At 41.7% G+C, this 16,004-nt stretch overlaps 1 protein-coding gene across 1 annotated transcript in view; it reads left to right on the top strand.

Annotated features, from left to right (window-relative positions):
- The first annotated feature begins 668 nt into the window (after positions 1 to 668).
- Positions 669 to 16,004, top strand: part of CPA6 (carboxypeptidase A6) — an 81,398-nt gene continuing 66,062 nt past the window's right edge. Inside the window, exon 1 of the mRNA XM_071420527.1 lies at positions 669 to 985. Within this exon, the coding sequence (XP_071276628.1) occupies positions 900 to 985 (86 nt within the window). The 5' untranslated portion in view covers positions 669 to 899. The remainder of the gene's footprint in view (positions 986 to 16,004) is intronic.

Raw genomic sequence — 16,004 nt, 5'->3', positions numbered from 1 at the left:
GTTTTCTATAAACTACCATACTTTGCAGCAAAATTCTCCCCATATTCCTTGTTATTCTCAGTGCTCCAATGGAGCACTTTACATGAATCTTTCAACATCACCAGTGTGGAAGAGACAGCAAAAGTCCAGTTTTTAAAACATGCTGGGCTTTTAATTCATTCTATTGTATGAGTGTCTCTTCCCTTCTCACTACTCAGACACAAGATTTTCACCACAGCAGTAAACTGAAATCCCACCTTCTCCTGCCTTTATGGCTCCTAATGGTCTCTCTACCACTCTTTGTTTCATGGAAGTGTGTCCCTGCCCTCTCATCAGCCGCAGCTCTTGCCCAGCCGGGAACCTCATCGATAATCCCCCGATGCCACTGACCGCGAGTTGAGCGGCCCTTGCCCGGCCGCCCCGCCGCACCTGCAGCCGAACCCACCGCGCATCATCCTCGTCCCGCCGGCCCCGACGGAGCCGCCGTGCCCTCGGGGGCCGCTCGGCACCGCCCGGCCCTCGCCGTGCCCTCGGGGGCCGCTCGGCACCGCCCGGCCCTTGCCGGCCCCGGGCTCCCCCCGGGCGGGGCCGCGCACCCCCCGCACCCCCCGCACCCCCGGCCCTCCCCGGCGGGCGGGCGGGCGCCTCCCCGCCCAGTCCCGTCCCCATCCCCATCCCCGTGCCCGGGCGCGGCCGACGGGCGTCCTCCCCCTGCTTTCTGCCCTCGCCGCTGGCGACCAGCGACACCTCCGAGCGCCCCGCTCCTCTCGGCTCCGGCCGCGGCTTTGTGTGCGCGGCACCAGCCGCCACCTGGGGCGGGCGCGGCGGCGGTGCCGGTGCCGGGGGTGCCGGGGGTGCCAGTGCCGGGGGTGGCTGTGCCGGGGGTGGCTGTGCCGGCGGTGACGGCGCGGCCCCGCACGATGCCTCTCCGCGGGCTCCTGCCCCTTTGTCTGCTCTGCCTCCAGGCTGCGCTGCCGCTCCGCGGCCACCGCGGCCGCTACGCCGGGTAAGTCCGCTCCGGTGCCCGGGGCGCAGCTCCGCGGCCGCGCTCCCTGCGCTCCGCTGGCCAGAGCCGCCCGGTGTCTGCGGGTCCGGGCGCCCCTCCCGCCGCCGACCCGGTCGTGGGCTTGTTCGCTGGCGGGTGTAGCATGTAGTTCTTGATAAAGGTGCTGCGAGTCTCTGCTAGCCAAAGGAAGGATGCTACGCTGGGGGAAAAGAAAAAAAGTTTGAGTGTCCTTGTGAAAAAGGGAATTGCGATTATACAGGGGGGAAATACAGGGGTTTGAGGTTCCACCGTGCTCTGAAATGAATGAAGATCTGTATTTCCTCTAGGGCGCAATTATACGGGAACCTAAAATTGTTCTAAAAAGTTGAACAGTGTGCGCTCATATTAGAGAATGCATAGGAATCTCAAGCAATAAGGGAACTCCACTGTAAGCAAGTGGAGACTAAACGTTCACGTGCATTTCAAACTAGACTTTTCCTTTCTGTTCCAACGGCAGTTCAAATTTGTGTTAGAAAGGGAAGATTGAACTAAGTAGTAGTAAAAAGTGAACTTGCCTCCAAAGTGAATGTTTTTTGCCCAATTTAAAGACTTTGTTTTTAGTAAATATTTAACATAGTAAGTTTATGATGCGAATGAAAAGGCATTCGAATATAGGAGCATTCGAAGCCAGTGGCATGTGTCGATGTACAATATAAATTTCTTTCAAAGTGACCATCAAATTCATCAGGAAAAGCACACCTCTCTGTGGAAGTAAGAGCTATATTATTCTTTTTATTTTATTGGAGTAGCCAAGCCAAGCATAGGAATTCCCCTTCTAAAATGAAGTTTAAAAAAACATTCCCTAAGCTTCAAGGATTTGGTAATGTGATATGAAGCAATTGACCCCTGAGTCACTATTAGTGATAGAAAATAGTTAAACACTTGACAGCTGTTTTGCCATCTCTGTTCAGTTCCTCACGTTCCAGTATCTGTCTGCACTGCAAAATCAAACAGGCCACCACAGTCAGGAATGCTCCTGACAGTGCCAAAAAGCAGCAGGACAGAAAACGAAACTTTTCTTTAAAGCCAGGGTCCCGCTGTAAGTTTTGTGCAACAGCTCTGTTCTGTCTATCTGCAGCCCATAGCACAGGCATGGTCTCCATGGTCTTGAATTTAAATTCAAGATAGCATTCAGTTTGTTTCCAGATGACATAGAGATGAATAACACATTGTCAGGGCTGGTGCTTAAATTCTTCTGAATATTAATCACATAAGTTATCTACTACTTTTGACTTAATGTCAAAACACTCATTTTACTATCCTCTAGGTTTAAGTGACATCATCAACTATCATCAAGTTGGTTCAAATAGAATAACATACATAAAAATTCAAATATAGTACCTCTGCTCATTAACGTAACTCAACAATTTTGTTGAAAGTTTTAAAAATAATATTCGCAAGGTGACACATCAAAGACCAGTCCAAATTCTCCTTTGTTGATCTTTGGTTTAGAAGCTTTTGCATAGACTCTAGTCCAAAAAAATGAGACATCTCATCAGCTTCCAAAAGTTGGACAAGAAAATCACTGCCAAAAAAAAAAAAACAAACAAAAAACCTAGAGTTAATAATAAGAACTCTTAGTCAATAGGCAATTGTAGTAGGGGGGCCAAGATACATTTACAAGCCTTGCTGAAAATGTGGTCAATATTTGAAACAGAAACCAGAATGTGTACCACATGTGTAACACAAACTGGAAAAACAAGCTAATATTTTTCCTACTCTACTAATATTTTCCCCCCTCTACTAGTATTTTCCATTTCTACTATCCTGGCATTATTTGTGTCAATAAAAGATGATGGAAAGTTAATTTGAAATGGCATGGAGGTTTCTACAGATTTACAAATATATCTTGTCCATCCGTCATCATCACAGTGTCCTGGGCAGGATAATTTAAATTCTTCTCTTTGTGCCATTGATTAGAATCAGTTGAGCAAGTATTGCCATTACTACTGAACTTGACTGCCACTCAAGGGGAAAAAAATTTGGTAGGGTTTTTTGGGAAAGCCAATTAGGAGGTGAGTAGTTTTCTAATGTTCACCATGAAAAGGGGTATCCCAACAAACTGACTTCTTTTTGTGCCAAGAAACATCTGTGAATCCTAGTAATTTCTATTGTGTCAGAAGCTGTACCATAAAGGGAAAAGGCATTAGTATAATTAGGGCAAAAGAATGAGAGGGGAAAAAAAAAAGCAATGGAAATGTTACTCATAAACTTAGTTCAGCACTTGGAGGCACACATAATTGTAACTCTTTAGTTGAGAACTTAGACCCAAGACAATGAAATAACTGGAAGTGCACGTGTTTCTCCAAACTCTGTCAAGCAGGCCAGGTATGCCATATGGGCACATCCTTAAATAAATGTGTTCTAGATACCTTTGGGAAGTCAGCAAATATTTGGGGAGTCTCAGCAAAGAGGAAGAAGCACTCGAAGCTCTTGGAAAGACTGAGGGACAGTTGTATTTACCTTCTGCCTCACACAATAAGCAGGAGCTCAGCCTGAAGGAACTCAAGAGGAGCTCTCTAGAAGACACTGCTAATCAGCCACCCAACACCAAATTCAAAACTATACTCACACATACTTTTTTTCCTTCCTGCATTTGTATGTTCTGTCCAAACGTTCCAGGGGAGGTAGATAAGTGGGAGACAAACACACATATCAGGGTTTGGACAGAGTAGATATGGAATATTCAAGGGGATTTTTCTGGGGGCAATTACCAGAAGTTCACACAGGAGCAACAAGGATAACCAAATACATGGGAATAGTTTAAGCCCCTGAAATAACCAAGTAAACTAGAACTCTTTGGCCTCCAGTAGAAACAATTTAGTCTCTAGGAGATGTCTGTAAACTTTGAGTCACAAGGACCTAGTAGATAGAGATCAGCTATTTTCTGTTTCTTCCAGTTACAGGAAGTGGGAGACATAAAATGAATCTAGTAGGAACCTTTTTGATAGTTTACAAAGTAGGGTGCTGGAACAGATGGAGTTTTGTGAGGGTTTTTTATCAAATGCACCACTCTTCCTACTCTTGGGAATCATATGAAGAAGAAGATAGCTTCCCATTAGCAGGTCAAGGTTTCTTAGAATAGAAAATATCTCTCTCATTTGTTCTTTAAAAATCACTTCTATGATCTTTTTACTTCAGTTCATCTGCCTCCACCTGTACATGGTGGCTCAGCATGTTACCTCCTATTTCTCCCCCACTTTTTGTTCTTCCGAAGCCTTTTCAGAAGTGGTCTTCATCTCACCTCTTCTCTCACTTGCAAATGACCAAGTGCAGACAAAGGCTGAAATAACTTGTACAGTTTTTCTCTGAGATTTTTGTTGCAAGATTTGGGTCTTTTAAAATACTGGATCAAGATGTTAACTCTTCCAAAATGTTATTCTTCAGTGGGTTGCAGTACTGCAAATAATTGTAATTTCTCTTGGTCAGATGAAGGCTATGGTCCATCCTTACTGTGTATCAACCACATAAAATAACCTGGGAGTCATGTGGAGGTGGATAGCAAGGAAACAGAGAACAGTAAAGGAATGTTCTGTAGTTCAAGATATAATGTGCTGTAGCTACTGGGACATGACATCCAGAAAATTGCATAAACCAACTTTTCACGTAGATAAGGACAGATATCAAATCTGAGGGCGTTCAGCAAATTTCAGGTATTTTAATGCTCATTAATACCCCTGCATACCATAACTAAGTACCTCTGATCCCACAGTACCTTACACACAATGGCTGGCAATTGTTCTGTCTCATGGAAAAAACACATGGGAGTGTGACGAAAATGAGTTGCTGAGGGAATTGAGAAGTGGAAAGGAACTCCTCCTGTGCTATTCCCTCTGCAGATTTTTTCCAAATGTTTTAATCAGGGACTAAAAGCTCTGCTATTTAAAAAAAAGTTCTTTCTCCCTGCTGCTCAGCTCTCCCTCCCCACCCCCAAGTAGAAGTAAAATGTCATGAACACAACTGGCAAAAAAAGGATTTGGAAAGCACACCAACAGCATGAGAGGGAAGGTAATTATATTCATTCAGATGAAAACCAAACTTAATGTTTCTCTGGATGGTGTCAGGGAGCTTCTAAGAGGTGAAAAGCTGTGAGCTCTCTAGCAAAAATAATTTAAGTATCCATTTTTTAAAATAACCAATAATTCTGTAGACAAGCACGGCTAATTCCTAAAACCAGAACAGATCAGTGAAATCCACAACAGCTTTGGGACCACTTACCTATTCTTGTCCCAACACCTCAGCTCTAATTATGTACTTTCTCATTACCTGATATTCCCCCTGCACAATAATATTTATGTTGTCCTATAGGAAAAAATCAAGTTTTCATTATTTTTCTCCTTTATGTCCAATAAATTTACCTTTTAAAGTTTTTCTGCTCTCCTCATTATAAGTGAAAAATATGAGGTGTTTCAGTCTTACTTTCTTTCCCTCTTTTAATTTCTTTTTCAAAATAATTGGAACAGTATGCACATCCTCACTACCTCAGTGAAGGGCATGCCAGGTAAGGAGGCTCCCAGTTTGTTATGGCTGATAACTGATACACAGGTTCATGTCACCATGTGAGCCTGGTTCCCATGCTTATCCAAACTGGGACACCATTGCCTGGTGCTGTGGCTTCTGACCTCTGCAGCTGGAGAAGATGGGGAAAAAAAGCATGGAAAGTAAGGCAAGATACAAAATATCAAGACATGAGCAAAGTTTGCGCCCATACTTAGGAGCTTTGAACCTGTCCTAGGTTTCCTAACTTATGTTCAACCTATGGCCTTTCAGTAAGAATGATTTTTTGGAAGTGTAAAAGAAATTCCAGTATTCCACTTTCCTCATTTTTAGAAGTGTGTATGTTACAAATGGTAATGTAGTCTATTATTAAAGAAAATTAAGTTCAGGGTGCAGTCAACAATTATGTTCTCAAAAAAAACCAAAACCACTGGGATACATCTAAGAGATACTTAGAAAAAGATACTTCTAAAAATAAGGAATTCACATGTAAAATCTGCCTAGACCCTCAGTCTGAAACATCCCCTTTGGATACACCAGCTTCACTGTCTCATGAAACTAAGCAGGAAAAGAAATAACAGCTTTTCCCAGAGCTTCTGGAAGTAGTTGCAGTGAACTCCAAAGCTCCCACTTCTACACTATACTCACTTGCAGATGCTGCTCCTGTGAGTTCACACTCATAGCTCCTTAAAATGAGGTTCTCAAATCTGAATGTTTTGTACAGGACTTAGCAAGCACCTAACAGGGGACAGACACTATATAAATTACATATATATTGATTATTTTTTTTTAATTAAAGAAAAAAGGAATCTAAAATATGTGAGCAATTAACATAAAAGACAGTGGAACCTACATTTAGTCCAGAAGGAAACTCACGGTTTTGAAAGGAGCGAATTTGAAAAAGGGAGATTAAAAATCTGCTTTTCTTGAATATACTGCTGATATTTTATAGGGAACCCTTACTACTGCATAGGACTGTATCCCACACTGCACAATAAACAGGATCCCAAAGTCTCATCTCCTGAAATTCTAGTATCTGTAAAAATGTCATCCACATGTCTGAAATGGCCTTACATGGTCAAAATGCTGCAGGAAACATTTATTGCTGTATCCAGCTGAAGGTGAACGGACACCATCAATCATCTCTATCTCCTGGAGGTAAACTCTGTCATCTGCTCTTCACTTGTGTTTCTTCCTTAATTTTACTTCTGAATACATAACAGAAACTGTACTCACTCTTCTGTGGTAGAACATATTATTTAAGAGGGCACAGTGTGCATAACGTTCATGCAAAAGTCAAGAAATAAGCAGTTATATTGATCATATATCAGGCATCTCTTTGGGCATGCATATAGCACTAAAAACTGAGAACAGCAGTGTAGGTCAACAGTCAGTATTTTTACTGCCCAGGCAATATGATTTGTTTTGCTCTCAGGCAGGAGATTAATAGAATTTTTCTCAACACAAAATAAAAATAGTAAATAATTTAAAAGAAACAGCATTGTTACTGCCCCCTGTCCACCTAACTTACATATTTATGTTGTCAGTATTGTTTTTCATGCACAAAACAAGTGAAATCCATGCTCTTCATCCTATTTACCATAAGCAGGTTTAGTTGGAAAATGAGAACCAATAATTATGGTTATACATTAGACCTCTCTCTGAAAATTCTGCTGTGGGTAAAATACCCACATTTTTTGCTGGTTTCAGATTTGCAAGAACAAATCCACAGTCAGCAAAATTCTGGAGACAATTAAGCCTAACTGTATTTTTTTTTCAGTTAATTATGATTCTGATTTAAAGGCTTTGTTCACATGACTGTACCTTTGGGTACAGAGTTATGGTTCTGATTTGATGTTGGTATTACAGCAAAATGTGCCTGAATTTCAAGGCATATACTAATTTGCACCTCAGTATATCAGATCAGAATCAGACCTTAAACAGACAATGATTTTCAGGAAAGTATCTGCAAAGAAAACTCCAAAACTGCGTTTTGTGGAAGGCACCTGAGGGTAGGTAAGCCAAAGTACTGTGAAATATACTCAGACCAACTAATGAATGGGGACAATAAATTCCATTTTTAAAAATTATTTTGTACCTTGAACTTGCCAAATTAGGAGGATGGGATGGGAGCTGGAATCCAACAGTGGACAGAGAGTATGAGCTCTTTGCTTCTGTGTCTGCCTGTGCAGGCTGAATGTTCTGAAGAACAATGCTCTGCTAAGCCTCCTCTTCCTCTGGGGAACAATGGGACTTAAAGTCTATTTATTTAAAGAGAATCCACACCATAGAGTTACCACACAAAACAATACACAGAACAGCATTTTCCAAAGAGATGTTCTAGGTTGCCTAAATACAACCATGGAAAGAACAGATGTGTCCTACCAAATCAAAACAGTTTTTCTTTTCTTTAAGTTCTGCAGCTCAGGCAAGACTGTGATCCAGGGGAGACTACCACAGCAGGACCTTGAAAATGAGTCTGTAGGGGGTTTATTTTAGTCAAATTATTGTAAGAAAAAATTACCATTTCTTATACTGTATTTCAAATGTCTTCAGAATAGTAATGATACAGTTAGCAGCACCTCATGGCCAACCCAAAGATAAAAAATTAAGCTCTTTTTAGTTGAGATTAAAAATAATCTCTGGGCATTCACAGCCCAGAAAGTCAGTCATATCTGGGCTGCACCAACAGCAGTGTGACCAGCAGGTAGAGGGAGGTGATTCTGCCCATCTACTCCAGACTCATGAGGCCCCACCTGGAGTGCTCCAGTGCATCCAGCTCTGGGGACCCTGGCATAAGAAGGACATGGACCTGTTGGAACAAGACCAGAGGAGGGTCATGAAAATGGTCAGAGGACTGGAGCACCTCTCCTGTGAGGAAAGGCTGTGAGAGCTGGGGCTGTTCAGCCTGGAGAAGAGAAAACTCCAAGGAGACCCCGTTGCCACCTCTCAGTACTCAGAGGGAGCTTATAGGAAAGATGGGGACAAACATTTAGCAGGGCCTGTAGCGATAGGACAATGGGAATTGGTTTTAAACTAAAAGAGGGTTGATTTAGATGAGATAGATGAAAGAAATCTTCTACAATGAGAGCCCTGAAACACTGGAACAATGTCCTGGAAGAGCTCTGGTTGCCCAGAACTCCATCTAACCTGACCCTGAAGGATTCCAGGGATGTATCATCTACCACCTCTCTGGGCAATCTGAACTAGTGAAAGATGTCCCTCTGGGGACATTGAAGTGGATGGCTTTTAAAGTTTCCTTCCAACCCAAACTATTCTAAATTACTTTAGCAGGCCTAATGAAAAACTCTTTGACTTACTCCACTGTACTCCTACCAAGATTACCACCAGATGCTACTCTGAGGCTGCAGTGCAGTCACACAGCCAAACCCTGCTGTGGCCACACTAGTGGCCACCCGCTGCCACGGCAGTCAGTTGTGCTTCTGCTCCTCCAGATGTGCAGCCTCTGCTCAGGGACATCTCTGCCACAGCAAGACAATTCCAGGAGCACAGAGGGGGGGAAAAAAACACTTCATTTTTTTTCCCCTGGGACTAATTGACAGCTTATTAGGTTGTGATTTGGCTGCTGCAGAGCCTCTGCAGCACAGGGAAGGGGAAGGAATGGCTGGGTTTTTGGTACCTGCCTGCTACCTCGAGTCTGTTGTCTCCCTGTGCACTGGGAGAAGTTGTCTGAAACCAATTTATCCCAGGTGTGTATTCCAAGGAGTGCACCGTGGGTTTTCCTCAGCAGAATTTGGTGCCTTGATCAGTCCCAACTGCCAGATTCCTCTCCATACCTATGTCAATGAAACAATCTCAAATGGGTATTTCAGAATCAAAGAGAGTATGATGCTTATTTTCAAATAAGTACTTTCCTGAAATTGCAAAACCAAAGAAAAATTTAACCTTGGTACTAACCATCACCCTGTGGGGCTTTTAAGCAAAGGGATTTTATTATGCTTGATGTCTGAAGAAGCTGTAAGTCCCTCTTAACCTAGTGAACAAGACTGGCATGATAGGGCTTACAGAAAAAATAGCCTCTATTCATTAAATAGGTTGATGTTAGGCAAACAATAACTATTATATGGCAAGAAAGAGAAGACATTTAATTAGGTACATTTTATTAATAGCTCTGTCTTTTTTGTCACAGTGCAGTTCCATATTTTAAGGAAAATAAACCTTGGGAAATAAACCTTTTTCACCTTTCAGGGAAATAATACTTGAACTGTATAGGCCAGACAGCCAAAAACATGCTCTGCCCAAAATTTACACCAAATAACAGGAGTCACTGTGCAAGCCCAATGCCAAGTCTGGGCTGGTAACTCAGATCTCTGTGCAGAATGAGCTTGTGTCCTTGCCAGTAACACACAGTGTAAACATACCCAGCAGCACAAAGACAGCACAACATGTCCTTATCCAGCTCCTTTATCAACAGGCTGGATCCCTGATCCATCTGCCTGTGCTAGCAACAATGGTAAAAAATGTAAATGGAGATCATTAATAGAACATAAAATCTAAGTAATTTGCTTTTCCATGTAAAAAGTCAAACAGTTTCACCTTCTGTTTTTTCAGCTCAGGTTCTTTTATTTCGCTTTTACCAGAAGCAGCTCTCTTGGTTTTGAAATAGTCAAACATGTAGTCATGTTTTGACATGACCAAAAAAAAGCTTCAGAGGAAATCAAAGAATCTTTTGTAAAAGATAAATAAATGTAAAAGGATAAAACCTTTTGTATTCACTATCCAGCCACACAAAAGTAATTCCTGATGTATTTTCCGAGGCCTAGCCTCGGAATATAAAGTGAATATAAAGTGAGATATTTAATTATGCATGTTTTGATCACTACGGGAAGGGTTTTTTTCTGTTCAACACTAACTTGTCCTGGAGAGGGTGGTGATTCTCCCTCTGAAGCAGCTGTGAGGAGCAGGAAACACAGGAACAGAGGGCTCCAGACCTGTGTCCAGACCAGGTCTTGGGAGGAGCCCTGTCTGCTTGCCATGGGCTGTGCAGTGTCTGAGCACATTTTGTGTATCATATCTGTCAGAGGCCCCAGGCAAAGGGACATCATCTGGTCAGAGAATCATAGAACCATAGAATTGTTTCATTTATAAAAGACCTTGAAGATCACTGAGTCCAGCTGGTGACCTAACACAGCAGAGTCCACTACTGAGCCATGTTACTAAGCACCACATCCATGTCTTTTAAAAACCCCCAGGAATGGCTGAGAATTGTGATTCAACCATGTCTGTGGACAGCCTGTTCCACTGCCTGACAACTCTCTCAGTGAAGATTTTTTATCAATTTCTGTCAGACAGGCACGTGACAAAGTTGCTGATCTACTCTTGCCAGGTGATTCTGGGCCAACACAGAGACAGAAATGTGGATATTTCAGGCTCAAAATGGGTGAGGGAGGACTCAGGGTCTTCAGCCTTTCCTCCTGTCTCCAGCATATGTTGTTTGCCGCATGAAGTAGTTACACCTTTCAAGGCCTTCCATCTAGCCTCACCTGCCAAAAAAATCTCTGTCAAATTAGAAAGTAGGTGTCCAGTGAGTTCGGGTGCTTTTGCAGTTCAGAAGCAAGTTAAGAGGTGTCACAGACCTGGACACTACAAGACCATCAGTGCCCCGGCAGTGCCCACTCCCTCTACTCTTAGTTTTTATCCAGTGGACGGCATGCCACCCACCAGTGTGCTATTTTTTTTTGTATGTTCATCACTTTTCATTGGACCTATCACCCCTTTTTCATAAGATAACTGGTGGTTTTCTTACTGTATGGTGAATGATGGGCAAAAAGGCATCTCAAAAGTCTGGTAGTCAGCACAGACTGCCCCTGTCTGACCAAGGTGCAGGACAATTTGTAATGATTAGCATGTATCATCCAGAAACATGAGAAAACAGTACAGAACCATAAAAAATTGGTTATCTTAAGCCTCTGGGAGATACTGGAAAAGTGGAGTAAAGTCATTGCCATACATGTTAAGGAGTCAGTATAGAGTAGTGCTCAGGGTGAGTTAAGCCCTTACACCTCCCTTTTAAGAGGGGCAATCTCTCCAAATCCTACCAAAGGTCCATAGAGGAATGGTAAGTGAAGGGCTCCATGGACCACAAAAACCTGATTTTTTGCTTCTGCTGAACAAAACTGTAAGAGTGAGAGCAAAACCCAGAGATTTCACCTTGTCACATGAGATCAGTCCTAACAATTTGCAGACAGTGAGACAGTGCCATGAGCCAGTTTAGGGTACAGAACAGCAGAGAATGACAGATGAACACTTTCCTCTGTGAAATCTGATCTTTCTTCATTGTTTGCCTTTAATCCAGTGACCATTATCTCTGCTGAAAAAATACATGTGAGCTTTTATGTGTGACAACTGCACTCAGGGTGGTCTTTGAATTAGAAGGCATTTGGTCACAGAGCCTGCAGCAAGTCACTGCCACTGCAGCCTGCACAGTTATATCAGGAAAAAAGAAGCATGCAGGAGAGGAAAAGCCTTCTCCTGGGTGGTTAAAGGGGACAAGTCTGTCAAAACTGAGGAAAGAGCTTCCTAATACTCAGGTGTATTTACTGTGAAGTGACATTAGCTGAGGGAAGAGATGTACATTTTAAATGTTTATGCCACAAGTAATGGATCGGCCAGATTTCAGTTATCTTGTTAGAGCTAATGCAATACAGTCTTAATGGAGTAGTTAATAGCTGGCCAATAAAAATGCAAAATAACAATTCTGCTGAAATAGAAAATAATTTGAACAAACAAACAAAAAGACTAGGCAGAAGGGAAATGCAGGGATCTTACTGGGAGGACCAGTTTTACAGCAACCAATGGAAAAATTAACTATTAGGGTGGATGTAGCAACAAAAGTCCCTCTGGCTTTCTGGAAAATATTACTTTTTTTCAGGAGAAAAAAAACTAGCACAAATTTCAAGCAAAAAACGGAGTAATTTTAAAATTACCTGTTGTATAAAGAACTTTGCTTCTTACAAGACTAAATAAATGGGTGAACTTAAGGTAATATTTCTAAAGTTATAAAATTGCAGAGAGAGTATTTCTTTCTAAACTGCATGGCTGTAAAACACCAGATGCCATACAATGAAGTCATCTCAGACCAAGACTGGGATCTGTTGCCTGTGAGGAGCACACAGATGCACGCTTTTAGCAGTGACGTCTTGCTCATAAAACAGGAACACCACGCGCTCTTCACTGCATCCAAAACTTGTGTCCCCATTGCGTGTGGGATTTTGTTGTTTTAAGATTAATCATTACTCATGTAAAACTAGGAAGGGGGAGTTTTAAATTACAGTTTATGAAGAGAGAAGTAAGAGTTGTCTTATGTTATGTTAAGGATTAACTGAAGGAAATGTTGCCTCTTGGTTGAGCTTGGCAGCCAAAGAGGCCTCTGTTGTTTTGGCCACACATTATCCTGATGTATGGCTAAGGTCACTCCTCTCTATTTCACAAAAGCAAAAATGGAAGCACAAAAAAGAGATATGTTTTTCATTTGAGACAGAAAAACCCCAAAATTCCACCATAAACACAAAGTATCACCTCATATATTGTGCTGCTTCTTGCACAATAAAAGTGTTTGGCAGCTTGTTCTTAGCCATGGAGCATGCCAACTCCATTTTCCATGAAATTTGATGTAATGATAGATGGTCACAAAAAAAGTACAATAGGAAAGAAGCTGCAGAAATACAGAGCCAACAATTTAAGGGGTTTTTAAAGCTCTACATTTGTGTGGTATTAATTGACACAGTGTATCAAGTGTCACTCAAAATATTTTGCCCATTGCAGCTTTATCGACTGCAATAATTGCAAATGGAAATGAATTCACCCTATGAATTTATCCCAGTGTGTAGTGTAAAAAATACATCTTAAATTGAAAGCATATAAAAGCAGAGAATGTGATATTAGCTGGATTTAAAAAAATAAAATCAAAAATAAACACAACTCTCCATCTGGATTCTGTATTTAGTGTTTAATGGACATGTACTGTTGCTGCTAATTTCAAAAAAAATCCCATTTGTTTGGGTTTTTGATAAATCCCATCAAAGCAGCTGTCCTTTTCCAGGAGAAAATGTAAAGCAAAGCAGAAGTTCAATACTGATCACAGATTTCATAATTCATGCATTCAAGATAGCATAAAACAATACAAACATTACACATTTTTTTCATCTGAGATTTCATCTCTTTGAGAGCATTTCAGTAAAATTGAGACACATCCTATCTACCTGCAAAAAACTCAGCAAAATCAAATAGACCAACCAACCTTCCCTAGCTCAGCATTTCACCTTTAGATGGGAGTAAGCACACAGAAGCTCTGTCTCATAAAAACACTGGGTGCTACAGCAGCAGCAGGAGATTTTTTTTAGTGAAAATGCTGCTTGGGGGACATATCTTGGCAAGCAGCAGCTCCCTGATGGAAATAGCATTTGGCATCAAAAAGTTCTCTCCCAGAAGCCCTGTGTACTTAGTTTTCTCAGCTGTCTTTTTTCAAAGAACCTTTCCTTTTGCTGGCTGTGCAGGTGCTGAGCTGAGATTACAGCTTGCTGTATAAAAACCTGATCCTTTTCCTCATACCTGCTCTCAGTTCCCACCTCTCTTGTACTTCACTGTCCTCATCTTTCCTCCTAAACATCCTGCTGGACCGTTCTAGGTAGGGATTGAGGCATTTTCCTGCTGGCTCAGCACATAATTCCTGATATTTGCTGTTCTGTGACTGCAGTGTAATTAGGCAATAGCAGTTTCAGCTCTAAACAGGTCTTTTGGACAGTGGGCCCAGACAGTATGATAAATAGCAATCTCATCAGGTGAAAATAAGCCCAACAATTTTTTGCTATTACAAATGTTTCCAATTTAGGGATTTGGTTTCAGTTGGACAGAAGGGAAGAAATGCTGATGGGATGATTTGTTTAAGGAGCTAGCAGCTCTCTTCAGCATTTCTTTAATTTTGTGAGTTATTTTATCAAGAGAGATCTTAAATCATACTTAGGAAATTTTCATCAAGAATCAACAGACAAAGCTCTGTTTTGCAATATGTTGAGTAGATGGGAGCAATGCTGAGAAATAACTGATACCTCAGCACCAGACTCCACTGACACCCTCTGAACTTGGTATCCTATTCTGCTGGATCCCTTTGGATTTTGTTGGTGTCTTTCCTTGGGTTTAGTGGTTTTCTCTGTGTGGGAGCTGGAAATAGGGATCAAAAAAGAGGATCATAAACAATAGCTCTGGTCATAAACAATAGCTCTGAGTGACATAACCTACCCTGGTCATTTCAGTCCAGTGTAACACATCCTGGATGAAGTTTATAGCAATGTCCCTTTTCACTAAAAGTTAGAAGTATATTTTTATACCTTCACACAAATATGTGCATCATTATCCATGATACCTCAAACCTGGTAAGTCAAAGCAACACCTGCAAAGGGAACTGTCTTTCATACAGAAAGTATGAACAGCATGATGTCATGCAGTCAGGTAGACTAAACAATCTGTCTTTTTCAGATAAAAACTATAAAACCTTAAGAAACATTTACTGTATCAGGTATGTGATGAAAATTACAGTAATAAATCTGACATGATTTAGAAACTGTGTTCCCAGGACAATTACAGAATGCCCTAGGCATTTGCTGTCTGCCTGCTCTTAGGCAGAACATGTTTACATCATGTTTCATAAATCCAACTTCTGCAGCAGGGGGTGGTTTATTCTGAGAGCACAGCAGTGAATTCTCTAAACAAAATGAATGATGTAAACCTCAAAGGGCGAGTTTGGTATCTCAGTGACAAAGACACAACATCCAAAGGAGATCTCTGCATTTGTAGTTTCTTGTAGTTTAGCAAATTAGGTTCCAGATTGATGTTAAACAAATAATCAGTGTGGTAATGCTTTTTAACAATCAAGTAATAAACAAATGTAATAGCATGTCTCAAGAAATCAACTGTAGGTTGTTTTAACAGCGCATAAAACATCTGCTTATTACCACAGATCTCCAGCATGGAGAGTGGCACTGGTGGAACTTGCTGTGTGTTGTCAGGGCCCTGAGTCTGTCCTAGCAGCCCCTCACCACCCTGCCTTCTTCCAGCAGGAGGGCCAAAATCATCCTGTCACATTCGGTGGCCGAGCCATGACTCAGTTGTGGCCACGCCTTGACCTTTGAGAGCACAGAGTCCCTGCTGTGCCAGTCGAGAGTTTGGGAGAGCAGCCAAGGCACTGCAGGGAGGTTTACAACAACAACATCAGAATCCAGCCAAACACGAATGCTCCTTCATTTGATGGAAAGGTGATTACTGGGCAAATAGGTGAAATTTTCACAAGTTTCAGTTCAGAGCATTAAACCTTTTTTTATCTCTGTGGAGGTAAAAACCTTACCATCTAATAACAGCTCTGGCTTTCCTGTTTAGCAGAGCTCCCCAAAAGTCAATTTTGTTTCTTTTCTTGGTAGCATAAAGGAATCCCAAACCCTACTGCCTTATTTCTCTGCTTAAAGAATAT

The sequence above is a fragment of the Agelaius tricolor genome, unplaced genomic scaffold (assembly GCF_023055355.1).
Source record: "Agelaius tricolor isolate 1412-34295 unplaced genomic scaffold, bAgeTri1.0.p SCAF_2, whole genome shotgun sequence".
Lineage (NCBI taxonomy): Eukaryota > Metazoa > Chordata > Aves > Passeriformes > Icteridae > Agelaius > Agelaius tricolor.
The sequence above is the reverse complement of the archived record's forward strand: the minus strand, read 5'-3'. Positions and strand labels throughout refer to the sequence as shown.